At 36.2% G+C, this 18,375-nt stretch overlaps 1 protein-coding gene across 4 annotated transcripts in view; it reads left to right on the top strand.

The window, feature by feature from the left end:
- Positions 1-16,678, top strand: part of TMEM184B (transmembrane protein 184B) — a 38,169-nt gene extending 21,491 nt beyond the window's left edge. For all 4 annotated transcript variants that reach the window (XM_032221224.1, XM_032221226.1, XM_032221223.1 and 1 more), the window contains 6 exons: positions 828-918; positions 1,884-1,959; positions 6,192-6,283; positions 8,107-8,276; positions 10,048-10,236; positions 12,895-16,678. In XM_032221224.1, coding sequence (XP_032077115.1) covers positions 828-918; positions 1,884-1,959; positions 6,192-6,283; positions 8,107-8,276; positions 10,048-10,236; positions 12,895-13,136 — 860 coding nt within the window. In that variant the 3' untranslated portion in view covers positions 13,137-16,678. The remainder of the gene's footprint in view (positions 1-827; positions 919-1,883; positions 1,960-6,191; positions 6,284-8,106; positions 8,277-10,047; positions 10,237-12,894) is intronic.
- The last annotated feature ends 1,697 nt before the right edge of the window (positions 16,679-18,375 follow it).

The following is an 18,375-nucleotide window of genomic DNA, read 5'->3' as shown; positions in this document are numbered from 1 at the left end:
CTGGGTTAACCTATGTTCTTTGAAATGTTATAATCGGGCTAAAATGCACTATTTTATTCTAAAGGGCAGATTTTTTTATTATTTTTTTATGAACAAGTTTACCCATGTAATACCTGACTAGTATTTGGATAAGAAACCTTGTTAAGTCACTTCTTCATTGAACATACTAACAATGTCACAAACACTAGGGAGCACTATGATTCTAAAAATATGTTTACATTGCACTGAACAAGACATCTGAACATGTTACTTATTAAATGCTGCAGGTTTTCTTTCAGTTGCACAGCACTTTCTAAAAGAACAAATCAAAGCTCAGAATTTTGAGATAAATTTTATCTAGTGTAAGCATTAATTGATTGTCTTCTAATTTCATTTAATGATCATTGCATACATGAATGGGTGTATTATGAAATGCTATATAGGTTTCCTTATTGCTTTCCCCCCACCATTTCTGTTTATTCTGCTAGCCCTGGCAACAAGCAAATCATTTTGTCTTGAGCTATTTATTTGCTGTAGCTGCCAATAATGGTTTTCTGTATTATAGTGTTTAGCAACATCCATCATATCTCCAACTTGTTTTTTTTAAATGAGCCATTTAAAAGAGCACATCCCATTATTGAAACAGCAATTTTAAAAAATCACAAGCACGTACAAAAATCATAAAGGGCATTTTTCAAACACTCATTCTTATAGTGACCTCTTCTTACAGTGACATTTTTGCTTATACTGAGTGGTATTTTACTAGCTTAATATGTGTTTTTCTTTTTTCTTCCTTCCTTCCCTTCCTTCCTCCCTCCCTCCCTTTCTCTCTTATTTCTTTTTTGCAGCTTTTGTCATCTATAACTTTCTTAGCCTCTGCTATGAGTACCTAGGTGGAGAGAGTTCCATCATGTCTGAGATAAGAGGAAAGCCTATAGAGTGAGTATCTGGTATCTAAATATATACATATGCATATTTTATATGTTTTAGGACTGCAGGAGATTTGAAAGAGGTGCTTTGTGCCATATGGATTGTTAAGGAAGCTGTCACTTTGAATGGTTCAGGAGTTTTGCCTTTTTCAAGGCTTCTACAACCGAAAATTGTTTTAACTCTTGCAAAGGATGCAGTTGCTTTAATGATTTGAAGAGAGATGCTTCATTTGTATTCCCATATTTTTGTAAGCAGTTCTTTCAGATACTTTGCAATATAATAATTCTCTATTTGGTGGGGGAAAGACTAGGTAGATATTAATTGTAGCATTTGTTCTATCTCTTCTACAACGAGCACTCAACAAGGAGATGATAATTTATATTTATAAGACACCTAATTGCAACTCTTGTGATATATAAAAAGTATAAAAGATGTAAGGAATCCAAAACAAAAAGAAACTAGTAATAAAAGTAGCCCTGATATTGAACAAAATGTGTTCACCTTATCAATATCTGCCTTCAGCTGATTGATTAATTGGATTGAATTGTAATATTAGTAGCCTTTTTGTTCTTAATCCAGCTAGAATTTAATTTTAATCATTCACATTGTCTAATGCCATTTCTATTCTGTTCCTATTTCAAATTAACATTGAAATTAACAGGTTCCACACTGAGAATTTGTGGAATTTGTAATACTCTAGAAATACAAATAATGTAGTGTAGCTCTATTGAAATAAGTAAAAGTTTTGTCTTAGAGCAGTAAAAGGAGCAGATTTAATTTGGCACGAAAAGCATGGTGAAAGAAATGTTTGTGTGCCTATTTTGTTTATTTGCTTCTTTGACAGATTTTACTTAAAAGAGATACCACATTGTAATTCCCTTGTTATATACATAAACATATATTTATTTTATTAAGCCAGTTCCACATACAATTTTATTTTGTTCTAATTTGACCTACTGTCCTGTTGCTTTTAGGTCCAGCTGCATGTATGGGACTTGTTGCTTATGGGGAAAGACATACTCGATTGGTTTTCTGAGATTTTGTAAACAGGTATGGATTAACAGTATCAAACTGAAAAACTGAGTACTATTCACAGTGTTCCCCCCTCCCCTCCATGGCATATTTCAAGGGGGATCTCTGGAGATGCTTTAAGATTTATCTCATTGATAGAGGTTTGATTTCAGTGTTCATTAATATGAGTGGATTTATCCAGGAAATTCGTTCCTTGTTCTCTCATATAGTATTTTAATTTCAAATCATACAAGTAGCTATGGGAATTAGTCCTCCATTTGTGAAAACTTTAAAAATTAGAACTAGAAAAAACCCCAACATTATTTAGTTCTCATTTAAGCCAGGAGTTTGTGTCAATGAAGTGCAAATTAAGGAACAGGAAACTATAAATTGAAATTTCACTAGCTGCGCTGATGTGACCTGTCACTTCAGTTCTCTCTCTAGTTAAAAATGTTTATCACCTTCAGTATTGGTGTCAGTAGAAAGTCCAAAAAAGTAGCCAGAAGTAACAGCATATCTTATTTTATGTTCAGTAAAGTGACATTCTGTTCCTTCCTTTTGCTTTTAGCAGTCTTAATCTTTAGTTCATTCAAACTTTGTTATAGGATTTGATTCCTTTTCATTTCTTATTTGTCCCATTGCACAGAATTTTTTAGTTTCCTTTATAGATTCTGTGAAACATCCTTTTCGGAATCATTCTCTTTACCTGTCAGTTATAAATCGATGTCTTGTTTCGACAGACACATTTCTTCAATAATATTTTTGGACCTAATCCATCCATAGAAGAGACATCATGATTGACATTATTGATACTGCAGCTGTTATTTTCTGATTTCATTCTTCAGAAATCTCTTTAGTACTTTTATTGTCATAATCATTTTTCAGGCCTATATAGCTTTTCTCTGCCTAAAATCTTTAGACTCTTCTAGTTTTTGACTCTTCCTGTTTTTGAAATCATGAAATTGTTTATTTGTGCCTATATCTTATACAAATCAAAACAGGATCTATTTCTCATGAGCAACAGCTTGTACTTTATAATTATTTCCAAAATGATTTTTGTAAAAGTTTCAATGTTCCATTTTTTTCTGGACCTCCGGTCCATTTATATCTCTCTAAGATATAAATTTAGCTTTTTGTTGTTTATTTCAGACTTTTTAATTTCAGACTCTATAATTAAAGATTTCTTTCATTCAAGATTAAACATAGACTCACCTGACATTTTCAAACTTGTCATTCTATCTCTCACAAATTTTTTATTTTCATTTTCATACACTCACATGTCACAAATAACTTAAAAGTGGTTAATGAGTGATTTTAGGGGTGATTAGAAAATGAAGTTTGCAAACTTTGTGTCCTTTGAAAGTCTCTGTTGCACTTGTGAGCAAGATGGATAATCCCATTATCTCCTGACACAAAAATCCATACAAAAATATCATCCTGAAATCTCTGCATGGGTCAAAGCATATATGGTGACATCTTGTTGTCTCTAGAAAGTTTTCAATGAACAGGTGTATTCACCACTCCTTTGGTCTTTTCTGCAATTGTTGGCTTCATTTTTTCAGAAACATCTTCAGTTAGCTCTACCTCTTCCGGAAGCTTCCAGTAATGGAAGAAACTGACTTGCTATTTCACTGAAAAAATAAGGATACTTGAGCAGGAATAGTAAGATAACTGAATATCAGGATGGTTGTTCTGAAGTAATTGTTCATTTTAACCAATTGATATTGGCAGTCATATCCATTTCATGGGAACATAGAAACATGATTTAACCATGCATAACTTTTAGTGTGACTTATTGCTTTTATTGCTGTAATTATTTTGAATTCGTTCTTCTTCCACATCTAGCTACTACTGACAAATTGCTGAAGAATTTAATAGTTTAAGTAGTAATTTGTGAATACTAAAATGATATGTTTAATGTTTATGTATGCTGAACACTATATGCTTAAGAAGACAGGTCATAAGGTTGTGATCCTTTAATTTTTGTTTACAAAAGATTGGCATGAAGAAATGTATGTGCATGGCTTACATGAATAACAAAGGGTTTCTTTGAAAACAACTGTTGAAACTACAGGTTTGACTGGATCATCAATCCATTCATTTCTAGGAACAAGGAGCTTTTATGTGCTTTTTCCTGGCATTCTGCTTGCCTAGGGCAAAAATGGCATTTTTAGGTCTCAGAAAGTGATAGGTGAAGAGATTCCGAAGAGCCATCATAGGCTTTGATTTGTCTCTTTGTCAGACATCTGCCTGATGACTGTGTAGTTGTGTAGGTCATTTGGTCCCACTTGTTCTTCCACTATGTCTTAATACTTTTTTTTACAAGGAAGTGTTTAAAAATAAACACTTGTGGGATTGGGCTACAGGAAAATGATTAAACGGCACCCAGACTGAAGAAGAAGAAGCTCAAATGTTTAGTTTAACAATTAGCTTGACATTTTCCAGTTCACAAGTTGGTTATGACTCACTGTTTGGATTGTGCTTCAATTTTAATCTCTTCAAGTCTTATGATCATCACTCAAGAATTATCAAAAACAAACTTTTCCTTTTCTTTGACTTCCTTTTCTGTCTGACTGAATAGGCAGCTTACTTCCTTTGAAATTATCTTATGGTTTCACTAGGGCCATTCTATCTAGGCTGTAAAACATCAGGATGACACAAAATGGCAACAAATAAGTAAACTTTTCTATATCTCGGAGATACTATCTAGAGGTTGTCTGTTGATACGGTAGTCCTACTCATCCTTGGATTCTTCTGTGATTGTTAGGCCTAGTTTACATTCAGCTGCATCCAAGACATATAGTTAACATTTCCTATATTTGAATCATTTCACGGCTTCCCAAAGATCTAGTACCCTAGTCTAAGATAGCATATCACATAGCTAGAACATTTCTAAAGTGCTATTTAGGCAGTTACTTAGGCCACTTTTAGCTAGTATTATTCCCTGCCTTCCAACAATAAACAGAACCACTGCTTTATACTTCATAAGCTATGGCAAACAAATTTAATTAATAAATAAGAGCTAGAACATTCTTGGCAATAATGATTATGAACAGTTTAAAAAATTAAACAGAAGTAATTTAAAAAGTCTGTAACAAAAGAAGCTTGTATACAAGAAATCCAATAAAATCTATATAGTACATGATCCTGCCTATTGCTAGGTTTATGCATCTGACAATAAATAGGACAGGAGTACAAAGTTATATATGAATCTGACAGGGTTTTTTTCTTGATGTATTTTCAAATTTTAGCCTGCTATTTTAAGTACTGAATTAATTGCATTTGTATTAATATTTGCATTAATTTATATTAATTAATGTTTGTAAAAGAATGATTTCAGACTCTTGATTGCTGTGAAGTATCTCATTTTTTGTATAGTCAAGGGTTCTTTGAATTGAAGGAAGTTTTTTGTGTACTTTATTCACAAATTCTGCTTTTGAATTGAACTCAGCTTTGAATAATTTACATGGATATGTGCTACAGAAATGGTTTCTCACACATTTCTTGAACTGCCTTATAGCCTATAGTTCTGCTCCTCCAAGATAGACTTTTCCCCCACCTTTTCCTCTTTGGGAATCAAGCATGAAGCAAAGTCTGATTGTCTCTTCTAGAATTTAATTCAGAGAAGTCACATCAGACATATTTTACCTTAAGTACAGTTAATTAGTATTCAAACCATCTGCTTAAACAGAAGAATGAAAGAAAGTAGGTGATCAGAGCAGTTTAAAGAACCTACTTTTGCGCCGTTGAGATGCACTGGGACAACAGTTTCAGAATTCCCAATCCTGCTGGTGGGCAATTGTCACCCATCCCGCTGGCATGGACAGCAAAAGAAACTCCTGGGATATTTTTATTATTAAGATTAAAACTTTACTGATAGATCCATACAGGCATGGGAGAAGAAAAGCCAGTTCTAAGTTTTTGATGCGAAGTGCAGTATTATGATTTCCCGGCTGCCCGGTGTTCATTGTCCACCAATCCATGTCAAGCATTTTATTTTGGGAGAACAGTCTGCACCTTTCGAAAGTCTTCAGCTCACAACCTTGGGGTTGTACAATTTTGTCAAGCTGCAAATGGCTAACTTAAATTCCTCTCTCTCCCTCCCAGCTTCCCACACATTCCAATCATACCCCTCCCTCCTCCCATGTTTCATTGTAAGCAGAAAGACAGCAATATTGGGAATTAACACATAAAGTAAAAGATTAAGGAGGTCTACACCTGTATATTTCTTATCTTCATTTTGTCTGCCTTTCTGTTTTCCTTTCTTCCAGGCCACACTACAATTCTGTGTGGTGAAGCCCCTCATGGCAATTATTACAGTTGTTCTTCAGGCATTTGGAAAGTACAAGGATGGAGACTTTGAGTAAGTAAATAGTTTGATTGTAAAGACATTCTTTGTTAAATAACACATACCTGACATGTGGAAACAAGTCAAGTCTTTATTTCAATCACTGACCACCAAAACAAAGCTTTGAATGGGAACTAGTTTTAGTAAAAATGAATTCTTGCCGTAAGAACTGGAAGAACAAAAGAAGACTATGAGCATAAGAGAGAGTAGCATAATAATAATAGTATTAGATGTAGAGTTGAAAGATCAGAGCCAAATAATTATTTTGGCATTATATTTTATATTATTGGAGACTGGATGGGCACAAGATGGGGTGGGGGGGAAACAGTATATTGATTCTATGCAAGTTTTTTCACCTGTAATTAGTATTTCTTCAGATACTTCCAGGCCCTATATTATGTATGGTATATATTTATATTTATGCGAATATAGTGCTTTAGAATAAAGACAGAATAAAACAAATAAAAGACAATAAATCAGAATATAAATGGAGCAGATCTTAAATTCAAAACTTAGACGAGTATCATATTATCTTCATTTGATTTCAGGACAAAAGAAGTGTTGGCAGTGACTTAATTTCTGGAAAGGTGAATTACATTCCATAATTAAGATGCCACAGTCAAAAACTTCACATGTTGTACTGTTACCCAATGATGCTATACAGAGCAAGACCACTTAGCAGAGCTTAATACGTCAGATGCATACAGAATCTGCCAAAGCTTCATAGCATTACAGATTTGAGCATTATTACCAACATCTTGATTTTGGATTGGATATATGTTGCCTATAAATATTATTTCTTTAAAACCAGTATAATGTAATTCCTAAATCATATTTCTTCCAACAAACAAAAACTGTCCTTTCTGTGATAACTCTGTAGACTTCTTGTTGTCTCCAGACACTGCCCAGCATCTGCACAGTTCTACCTGATTCTGGCATCAGGGAGAAATAACAGTTAAGCATTATTAACACCCTCGTGTCATCCAAATCCTAAGGCATGACGGACTCACCAAGTTCATATAAGTGTAACAAATGAGTGGGACCAAAAAAAGGAGCCTTTTGGCATAAGCCAGCAGCCATTGACTTAAATGTAGCTGCCGTAATACAATCTCTTTGATTGTACTCTTTGAATATAGTGTAGTATTCATAGTGTATGAATGCAGAGTCATTCATAAGTCCACTTCCCTAATTTTCATTTTCACTGTTCAATAAAACATCACTATTTACTCTTTTTAGGACAATTCAAGATATTTTTAATTAGGATTACTATAATATTATTGAAATAATTAATCTGCGTATGCCTCTTTGCAATGGTTCATTGTTTAGTGACTGGCGGATATATTTGGTTAAGAGAAAGTCTATACCCGTGATGGAGAACCTATGGCAAGTGTGCCACAGGTGGCACATGGAGCCCTCTGCGGGCAAGCGGGCTGTTTCCCCAGCTCAGCTTAATTGCGCATGCACGCCTGCCTCATGCCGGCCAGCTGATTTATGGGACTCTGCTGCGCATCCGTGGGGGTGGGGCACACACAGGAGATGCATGTGCATGCGTGGGGGGGGGAGGAAACACGGGGGTTGCAGAGTACTCCTGCACCCCATTTATGGTACCAGGAGGCTGCAGGGATGCCTTCTAGGCCCAAAATGAGGCATGGGGAGGGTTGCCCGCACATGAGCGGGGTGGGGTGTCATGCACGCATTGCATTATGAGTGTGGACATGCATGCATGCACTGTTGGTATGCAACAACAAAAAGGTTAGCCATCACTGGTCTATACTCTAACTTTTCTTAAGATAAACAATACTGAAAACATCTGACATGTTCTTTTTTTTCCTTTCCAGTGTCAGAAGTGGATATCTCTATGTGACAATCATTTACAATATTTCAGTCAGCTTGGCTTTGTATGCCCTCTTCCTCTTCTATTTTGCCACCCGTGAACTTCTCAGTCCTTATAGTCCTGTCCTAAAATTTTTCATGGTCAAGTCTGTTATTTTCCTGTCTTTTTGGCAAGGTGAGGTACTAATGTACACGTTTACAACTTGCAAGCACAAATAATTCGGAACATTTAGTAGGTCATTATGATTGAATAATGTTACATTTGATTTTTTTTATTTCCGATGCCATTTTTATATGTTAACTTCATTTATAATTCAGTTATAAATCAGACCTCTTCTTTAATCCTTTCACTTAGTTCCTCTCTGGTGTATTAAGGCAATTCATTCAGTCAAGTGCCAGGTGGTTTGAGAATCAGATTATTTCCAATTGTTATGAATAGAAGATGCTAAATGAACAAATCAATCCTGCAGCAATTTTTAGAACTATATACTTAAGTTTTATTCATTGAAGTTTGAGCAATAAATCCCCATTTGAATTTAGCATCCCTTCGTACATAATATACATAATCAATCACTGGTCACCATATCTATGCTTTATGTTCAAATTAGCATAAAAACATAACAAATGAAAACTTGGATTGGTTAGGGAAAACTTGACATCATGTCTTATATAATCACTTTTCTGAGTCTGATTAGTCATCATTCCAGACTCTGGATGGTGTAAACAGGCATAGAAGTCTTTTTAAAAACTTTTTAAAGATATATCATCAGCAGTGTCTAAACAGATTCTAAACCGATTCTGATATGAACTGATTTTTTTTTTAAGTTTACTCTTTGAGGCCATGAGACATGGACTGTTGTTTGCAGTGGTTCAGATCCTTATTGTATCTGAAGTATAGAAGGTGGTTCTAGAGAAACAATGGTTTAACAACATAGGGCATGAGTTAGGTCTTATTTCCTATGCTATTTGGGATAGGATGCTAGTCGGCTCAACTGCTCCCTATGTTCTATTTCCAAAGAAGAAATAATTACCTTTTAACACTGACTAAATCTCAATAACGAGCTGGTATTCAGCACATGGAAAACAGAAGCGCTCTTGATAAGGAGAAAGTTGGACTCTGGGGTTGAAATTATCTCTGGATTGGGTTGGAGTCCCCCAGAAAGAGTAGATTTACAGTTTGGGAGTTCTCCGTGACCCCCAACTATCACTGATTTTGCAATTGAGGTGAGGAGCATTTTTGCACAATTCTGGCTAACTACAACTTTCTTTTAGGTGATTGTATGCAGTGACTGCCCTAAGGAGCTGCATTTGGCTCCCATCGTTTAGGCAGAAGTAAAAATACACCTCTTCCACCAAACATTTAACAGTTAACTAGTTAATTTATTTTCATTTTTGTTTTTGCTACTAATTGCACCCAGAAGTTAAAAACAAAGTTGAACACTAAGTATAATTTACACTCTATTTTATATTGTTATATTCTGTTTGGAGATTTGGAATAAACTGTAGTAGAATAAAAACACAGGGACATTTAAATCATAGAGTCCAACTCTTTGCTTCGCGCAATAATCCAAATTACATCATCTACACAAGGTAGTTGTCCAGGGTTTTCTTGACTACTTCAAATGGGATAACTTTCTAGATAATTGGCTTCATTGTTAAAACATTCTTATCTTTTGTTTTTTTAGTGTGAATCTGTTTTTTTAGAACTTAAAACCATTACTCGGTGTCTTCAAGATGAAAGAAACAGCATGGAGGGAGGATGAAACGAAATATATTAAGCAAAAAGGTTTAATATAACTAAAATGAATGAAAACATGAACCAAAATCAGTGATAATCTTAGTGAGAAATGCTTGTACTAAAATATCAGAAATTAACAATCCTCATTAAAAACATAAAAAATGAATACATGGGGGAAACAGACTTCAGAATATTTCTTTCTTTTCAGGGATGCTATTGGCCATTTTGGAGAAGTGTGGTGCAATCCCTAAGATCCGCGCAGCCGATGTATCTGTGGGGACCGTAGCGGCTGGCTATCAGGATTTCATCATCTGCGTGGAAATGTTCTTTGCAGCTATTGCTCTGCGGCATGCATTCACTTACAAGGTCTATGCAGACAAGCACCTTGATGCGCAAGGTATGGAGGTCATTATTGAATTTGCAATAAAAAGCCGACTTAATTCATTCTCTGAATACTTCATTTGAAAAGTAGAATGTGTTTTCCTTCTGTCGTATTTGTACGTAGATTAGTACCAGATCTCATTTTCATGTCTCTGAACACAGCTACGTAGAGATGAAAGACAATTTTATGTAGGATTAGAGGTCATTGTCCTGTGAGCTCTGCCATAAGTCTTTCTAGACTTATAAGGACTCCCCTGCATAGATTATGAACTGAGCAAAAAGCGACTAGAAGGCACATCCCTGTTGAATTGTGCATCTGTGTAAAATCAGAGAAGTCATTTTGGAATAGTCTTAAAATGAAGAGAGTAGAAATAGTGAAGGCACAGGAAAGCCAAGTAGTATTTTGCCACTAGAACATATCTCCAAGGATGTAAATACAGACAGCATTACAAGTTTTGTGTTCACTTTTTTTTTTAATATTAAAAGTGGGGTGAGTGCTTTTATTTCTATTATAAGGGCTCTGTGCTTGGTTTCTTGCAGCAGTCTAATTACCCAAACTAGGTAACATCATCAGTGCTAGTAGGGAGTGAGGTTTGCTTTCAGTTTATGTTCTAGTGGCTTGTCCGCTGAGCATTGCTGGGAATGGTCTTGGTTGTTCTTTGATTAGTCTATTTGCTGTTAGCATGTTTGTCAGTTCCTTGATTGCAATATTGTTTACTTCTTGATTGTTGGTCTTGGTGTCAAAGAGGTAATTGGTATCCCAATCAAGGAACTGCCGAACAAGCTAATAGTAATCAGGCCAATCAAAGAATAACCAAGATCATTCCGACCAACATGGACAGGGCAAGGCACTGGAATATAAATTAAGAGCAAACCCCACTCCTTACTAGCATTGATGATGTTATCTAGTTTGAGTAATGAAACAGCTGCAACAAAACAACAAAGCTCAGAGAGCACCAAGGATCCCCCCCCCCTTTCATTTCAACCATGAGCAACAAATATTCTCCTTTATTGGTATTTCTATTGTGCTGTTCAGAATTGATTGTATAGTTTTGGTTTTTTTTTTTTACTGTAAGAGTTGTGGGTCAAGACCTTTGGTGAAATTGGGTGGAGGGTGAGAGTAAAGAATTCAACTTGCTATACAACCTAAGAATTGCTTGCCTTTTCAGACTGTTGTTTCCCATATCTTCCTCTCTTTTTTTTCTCTCCTCCTTTTCTCTTTCCCTTGCTTTGGGCTCTGGTATCTGGCGCAGCGGTTCCATCATATGGTCCATATGGTAGGTGCCAAGCTCTCTCTGCACTTGTTTGTTTCTTCGTTGTTGAGACACTTCAGCTTCCTGCACTATTTCTCCTTAATCATGTTAGAAACAGTAAATATTTCTACTTTGGGGAAATAGTGAAAGTCCTCATTAAACATATTTCCTGAACACTACAAAAGTTCTGCCTGATAGGAACAGCTGTAATGAAAACTTTAAAAATTCTACAGCTGGAAATCAGCGTCTCTGATGGGTTAGTACACAAGATGACTCAATATGCCTTCAGTAGCAAAGTATTAGTATATAAGACTATATGAAATTCTATTGCTTTTGCTGCAATAGATTACAGGTAATCCTTGCTTACTAACTGCCTCATTTAGTAACCATTAAATTTATGCTGGTTTTAAAAAAAACAGTTTTGCAATCAATTTATGATCATCACAGCATCCTGCAGTCACGTGATTTGCCGTTTGTGTACTTCCGGTGGAATTAAGGGCAAACACCGAAGTAAAATCATACATTGCGGTCAGTTGCTGTTTCACTTATAAATGGAGTTGCAGGTCTCAATTATGGATGCTAAGCAAGGACCAGCTATAATATGTCCACACCTCTGGAAATTATCTATACTATAGGTTATAACTGCTTTTATTTCTTTAATTGACATAGTGTCAATTATCCCGATGATCTTTTTATTTTCATATTTTAGTTCAATCATAATCGATATATTGTGAATAAAAGTAGCAAAGGCATTATTATTATTATTTTTCTGTAACAGTATGTGACCTACACTAGCGGTCACCAACCTTTTTGGATGCCAGGGACTGGTTCCATAGAAAGAGGTTTTGCATGGTGCCTACTTTCCGCACAGGTGCAGATGGGGTTTTGCTCATTTGCATGGCCTGATTTCTGGCGTGTCACAGACCAGGGTTGGTCGATGGCCTTGGGGTTGTGAACCCTGATCTACACCACTGGTAGGCAAAATACAGATTTTCTAATTTTTGATAGATTTCTACGCGATTCACAACTTAAAGATCCCCCCCCTTTTTTTTTAACAGGAGCAACCAAAAAAATCACCCGCTCACTTCAAATTATATGCTAAATAAATAAAGTTTTACAACTTTATCTATTCATTTAAGAAAATTGACTCTGAGCAGCTTACGAAGATAAGATTTAGAGTTGGAGTCGATATTTTTTATGAAAGAACTGGAAAAAAAATCCCCAAAGTATACTTAAAGTACGTTTACTCCTAATTTGAGATAGTATCCAAACTTCTTTAGTTGTCAAAATTAATTCCTGCCTAATTTCTGCCCTTGTTAATATATAGGCACCAGGGGAAACTACTGTAGGTAGCTTTTGAAACGGTTTATGGGATAACTGGAGAAAAGCTTCTGTTTTTCACATACGGTGTTTCTTTCTAGGACGGTGTGCCCCAATGAAGAGCATCTCTAGCAGCCTTAAGGAGACCATGAACCCCCACGACATCGTGCAGGATGCTATACATAACTTCTCCCCAGCCTACCAGCAATACACACAGCAATCCACCCTGGAACATGGACCACCATGGCGGAATGGCAATCACATCATTTCACGTTCTCATAGCACCTCTGGTGTCCGGGATAATGAGAAGACCCTGCTTTTGAGCTCAGATGATGAGTTTTAAGGGGTTGGTGGAACATGCCATAGCCTGGAACTTTCCTTTATTTATTGAACCAGAAAACAGGTTATATTCCTTTTTTACATGGTGCTCAAGTCAGGATTGGGCACCTTCTGATGCCAATTGTAAGCAAGGACCATTATGGCTAATGCGGGTGGTATGGACTTTCTTTTCTAAAAGCTTAACTAGTGCACATTTCACTTAATAAAGAAAAAATTAAAAAAAATACTAAATTGTAGCCTAGAACAGAGATGTAAGATGAGTAAAACACATTACGTTTGAATAGTTTTTATGTTATTTGTAAGGCAAAGGGCTGGTAATACTATAAAAATCAGACAAATGATCCCCTATGTATTTTTTTTCACTTGCTAAATTATTTCAAATGAATAGCAGAAAATTTGCTTTCTGCGCTCTATTATGAAAAGGTATCTCCACCCTCATAATTTTGATTATTTGTTATCCTTAGCTATTGCTCAATTAATTTGTTCTATTAAGTTTTTCATTGTGGCCAGGATTTATTTTAATTAATATTCCATAGTATGATATATGCAATTAGTCTTTGCAAAAGACCCAAAGTGTGAATGGGGGAAGACAAGATTGAAACAATCCATAGATCTTTTTACCTATGCAGAAGTGAAATACAGCATTTGTGGGTATTTCTGGTTGCCTAGTATTTCAAAAGCATCTGCAAGATATTTTTTGCAAAACAAGATTTCTCCCATCTTTAGAGAAAGACATCTCTGTAAGTACTTAATGATCCAGAATTTCAGGGAAAGCTGCCCAAGATACAAATCTGGATGCATATTCCCAGGAAAGTTGCTCAATAAATAGAAGCACATATCCTGTATATACACTATATTGCCAAAAGTATTCGCTCACCCATCCACATAATCAGAAGCAGTTGTGAGCGAATACTTTTGGCAATATAGTGTATATATTAGGTGAGGGTCATGTTGAATTATTTTTCTTTAGACCTCATCCGATCTTCCTAGATACCAAATCCAAATGTGCAAGATTGCTTCCCTCCATTGATTTAATTTGTGATTCTATGCACTGTTAGAATCCTGTTGCCTTTTGTCATTCGTCTTTTCTTCTGGGGGAGCAATTGTACAAGCAGTGATACCGAAATCTCTTTTGCCTTTTGTCTGTTTTTGAGCCGTGCATCTCCTGAACTTTAAATTCTATAACATTTCTCTTTTCTGCTGTAAATATTTTACCTATGTTAATAGTTAATTTTAAGTGCAGTGGGATGGAATTCGCCTAAGATGGAGAACATTCCATTTTCCCTTCCCTTCCTCTTGTTCTGTTCCAATCTGGCCAAGCGATCTAAACATATCTGTGTGGTTCGCCATTATTTTCTACAAGCCATGAGATTAAAACATGCTGATCTCATTAGGCATGATGTATCTTTTGTCTAAGAATCACAGGCTCCCTTTGCAAGCAGTAAAATTTGCTGCCACTGGTTTTGCCAGACACATTATAAAGCTGAAAAGGGCAATCACATTAATTGCAATATATTGCACGTCTTTGTTGCTGTTGTGGTTGTGGTAACTGTGCCTGTTTAACACATTGCTGCATAAAAGGAGGGTAACATTAGGCCCCTCCTGAGTCTCCTGCATAGATTATGAAATCAGTAATGCTGATTCTGTTCTAAGTTGCTGGATCTCCCACAGTATGTTGTGGTTATTTGGCACTTTTTCATATGGTGCTTTTTAACCCCTTCACTGGAAAGTCTAAATATGAGATCTCGGGGGAGTTGACTCTATTGCTCCTTTTCTCTGTGCCTTAATATTCTCACCTGAGACCCCCGCACACACCACATTATAGCAAAGACAGATTTCTACAGCAATTATTAGCATCCTTTGTCCAAATTGCATTTATTTGGGCAAAATGTGTTTGTGTGGACTTGGGAACTTTGCTGAAGTTTGTTTATTTTTTTCTGGGGCAGCAAGTGAGGTTGTGGCTGTTATCATTATGGTTTGCACTTCCCTTTTTCTAGAAGATATTGGAGAGAATTTGGATAATGGAGTACAAAAGCGCCATTCACATTTTCTGCCTGAAGTAGTTAGAGAACTTGAGATATGAAGAAAGGAAGACAGAACAGGAACATGTTTCATAAACACACAATCATCTGCCTTGCTTCAATTTGACTTGTACAATGTATTCATATGGGCTAACTTTTAGAATCCTGTCATTGGTTCTGGGCACCCAGAATTCCACAAACTCAGTAGATAATTGATATCCAATTAAAATAACAGACCAGTGGCACCAGAACTATGATGCGAAATACATACATACATACATACATACATACATACATACATACATACATGAATGACATAACTTTGGCCAAAGTAACATGAGTATGTTTGTAATTCTTAGTAAAGGAAGGTTGAACACTGTTCTTGCATAAATTATGGAGTTCAGCTCCCTGCAATTGGGGAGTAAGGTCAGTTCAATTATCTTTTAGTGCCAGCAGTAGGGAATTTTTATTGAGTAGGATGACGTATGACCTCATCTTTTTCTGCTATTCATTAAAGAAGCTGGACCTTTTTCCAGTTTTGACCTTGTGTAGAAGCCAGGAAAAGTGTTGCTACTGCTTTAAAGAATTACACTCACTGAAGGTGACTCTTACAAAGCGACAACATTTTTTCCAGCCATCTGAAGAAACCTGAACAAGGTCAGGCTCCTTTATTGAATTGCAGAACCTCTCATGCACTTCCAAATAATGTTTGAAGCATGCACAGACTTTCTACCGGTATTTATTTCAGCGCTACTTTGCTTCCAAATCATTTTCCTAACTATGTTGCTCTCAGTATACCTTGCTAATACTTGCACGTGTTAAAAAGTTTTCATCAGTAGCCTCCTTTTTAAATAGAATGGGTGAAAAATGTGACTGACTTGCAGATATTTCAGTGTTGGGGAGAGCTCTATTTTTTATTTCTATCAATGTATACCACATATATGTATACTGTGTGTACAAGCTGATTACGTTGAAGCAACCTTTAAGCAGTTTTAAGTAGTTTTGACACCCACAAAGCAAGTACTCTGGGTCCAATAATAGTGTGACTTTTAAAATCTTAGAGCCATATGAAAGCACCAGTGCTGTGTGATGGGAAGAGTTTATTGTATATCCATACAGGAAAGAGATGAAAGAGATTATTGGTCAATGATTGCCTCCTGGAAGACCAACCATTTTAATACATGTGCTTATACATGAATCCCATCAATGTAATATTGGCACTGCCTGCTTCTTGATCAGCTCCTTTCCTCTCAATCTCTCCTAGTTTTTTTGTTTTGGCCATGCCACATACTGCGAGTTTTGTTTTACTATTTTTCCATATAGTTTAGATATTTGTATATAAATGGGGGAAAAAACTGTATAATAAGACAGAGTTACTTAGTTTTGTACCTACCATGTAATAACTGATGTGAGTTCAGAGACAAGCTGTTGCCTCTGTTTTTGTTATTTGTGATGTTATATACTGCTTTGCGGAAACAAGCAAATATGACAAATAAAGATATAGAGATAATATAGATTGTATTTATATATGTTTCTGCTGTTTTTGTTCATTTTCTTGGTGGAGTTACTTTTTAAAAGGTAGCAATATATTTTTTTAATTCTACACTTTGCAAAGGTTGCAGAGAATTGCTTTGAAGCAGCAAAGGGTTACATGACATATGGGAAAGACTTGAAAAGGCAGGTACCTCCAGCCAGTGAAATTTTCCACTTGATACAGATTTACTTTACATAGCGTTATTCTAACATAATGGATTCAATGTGAAGGGATTTCAAAATCCAGTAAAGATCATTTCTTATGCCTGAAATAATACACTGTTCAAATTTGGGGAATTCTTTTGTCTTCTGTTGGAACTAAAATATTGACATAAGAAATACAATCATTCTTTTCAGTTACTGGCTCATTAACAGCAAAATGCTGAGCAGAGTGATTTGAATTGGAGACACAGAACAGGAAAGGGCACTAAAGGAGTAACCTGGTAACCTTTCATAACTTGGTTGTGTAACTTTACTGATCCCAAGAATCTTGTTTCCTGCTTCCTTGCCTTCCCACACCCCGCCCACACATAGAAATTTTGTTTATCTAGGTCAGAAGTCAGATAAACAACATCTTTTTCTAGAACTAGCAGTGGCAATCTAGTGATGGGCATGGCTACATACAGCTAGCAATGGATGAATGGATAAACTCGGTTCAAATGATAAGTGTTTTGGCCTGGAAGGTGTTGATTTACCAGCTATTTTGGCAGAGCAGGAGTATCAATTTTAATTTTTGCGTGTCTTCCTTTGAATTACAGATTTGTATGCTTAGACTTGTTTCGTATCTAAGCCGTAAAAATGAGGAAGTTGTGTGCCTGTTCAATCCAGTCCTGTCCGACATGAAAAGAGTGGGAAGAGAATGTACTGGTGGAAGATATTAAGTATCAACCACTTGTAGACATTTAGATTCCCCATAGACCTTAAGAGAAGAAGAAGATTGCTTTTCATGCATATTCTTCCTCCTTGTCTCAGTGTCTCCTCAGACTTATGAAGGCGGTACAGGAGAACCATTCTTTCCCGTTTTTCTCTTATTTCTTCACCATCAAGCAAAATTTCAAGATTTTTACATTTCATGTTCTATTTCCACTATTTTAAGGCACATTCACATAGTAGTTTTCCACTTTATTTCCACCCCTTTAACAACTGTCTTAGATTGTCATTAACCCCCCCCCCCAAAAAAAACCCATTTGGTTACAATTCATCCAAAAGTGAAAAATAATTTGCTAATTGAGAGGAGCAGTGAGGCAAGTATTCAAAGCTGGTTATTTATTTAAAAGAAGAAATCAAACTGGGAAGAATTTTTAACAGATTTTGTAATTGACTAGAGCAGGGGTGTCAAACTCAAGGCCCGGGGGCCGGATCTGGCCCACGGCGTGCTTAGATCTGGCCCGTGAAGCTGTCCTAGAAGAGCTGGCCTGTAGTGCCTCTGCCAACGAAAACGGAGCTCGGGAGGGCTGCACGTAGCCCTCCTGAGCTCAGTTTTCACTAGCAGAGGGTTGCAGGAGGCTGTCGCCCAGTCCATCCTCCCCAAGGTCAAACACAACCCTGATGTGGCCCTCAATGAAATCGAGTTTGACACCCCAGTACTAGAGGCTTCAATACTAAAGGATTCTGTGTATCTAACAGTCACTGGATTTTTTTCAAGCATACGAAGCATGGACAGAATATGAATGAAACATATGGAAGGAG

Source organism: Thamnophis elegans, chromosome 7 (assembly GCF_009769535.1).
Source record: "Thamnophis elegans isolate rThaEle1 chromosome 7, rThaEle1.pri, whole genome shotgun sequence".
In the NCBI taxonomy this organism is placed as follows: Eukaryota; Metazoa; Chordata; class Lepidosauria; order Squamata; family Colubridae; genus Thamnophis; species Thamnophis elegans.
The sequence above is the reverse complement of the archived record's forward strand: the minus strand, read 5'-3'. Positions and strand labels throughout refer to the sequence as shown.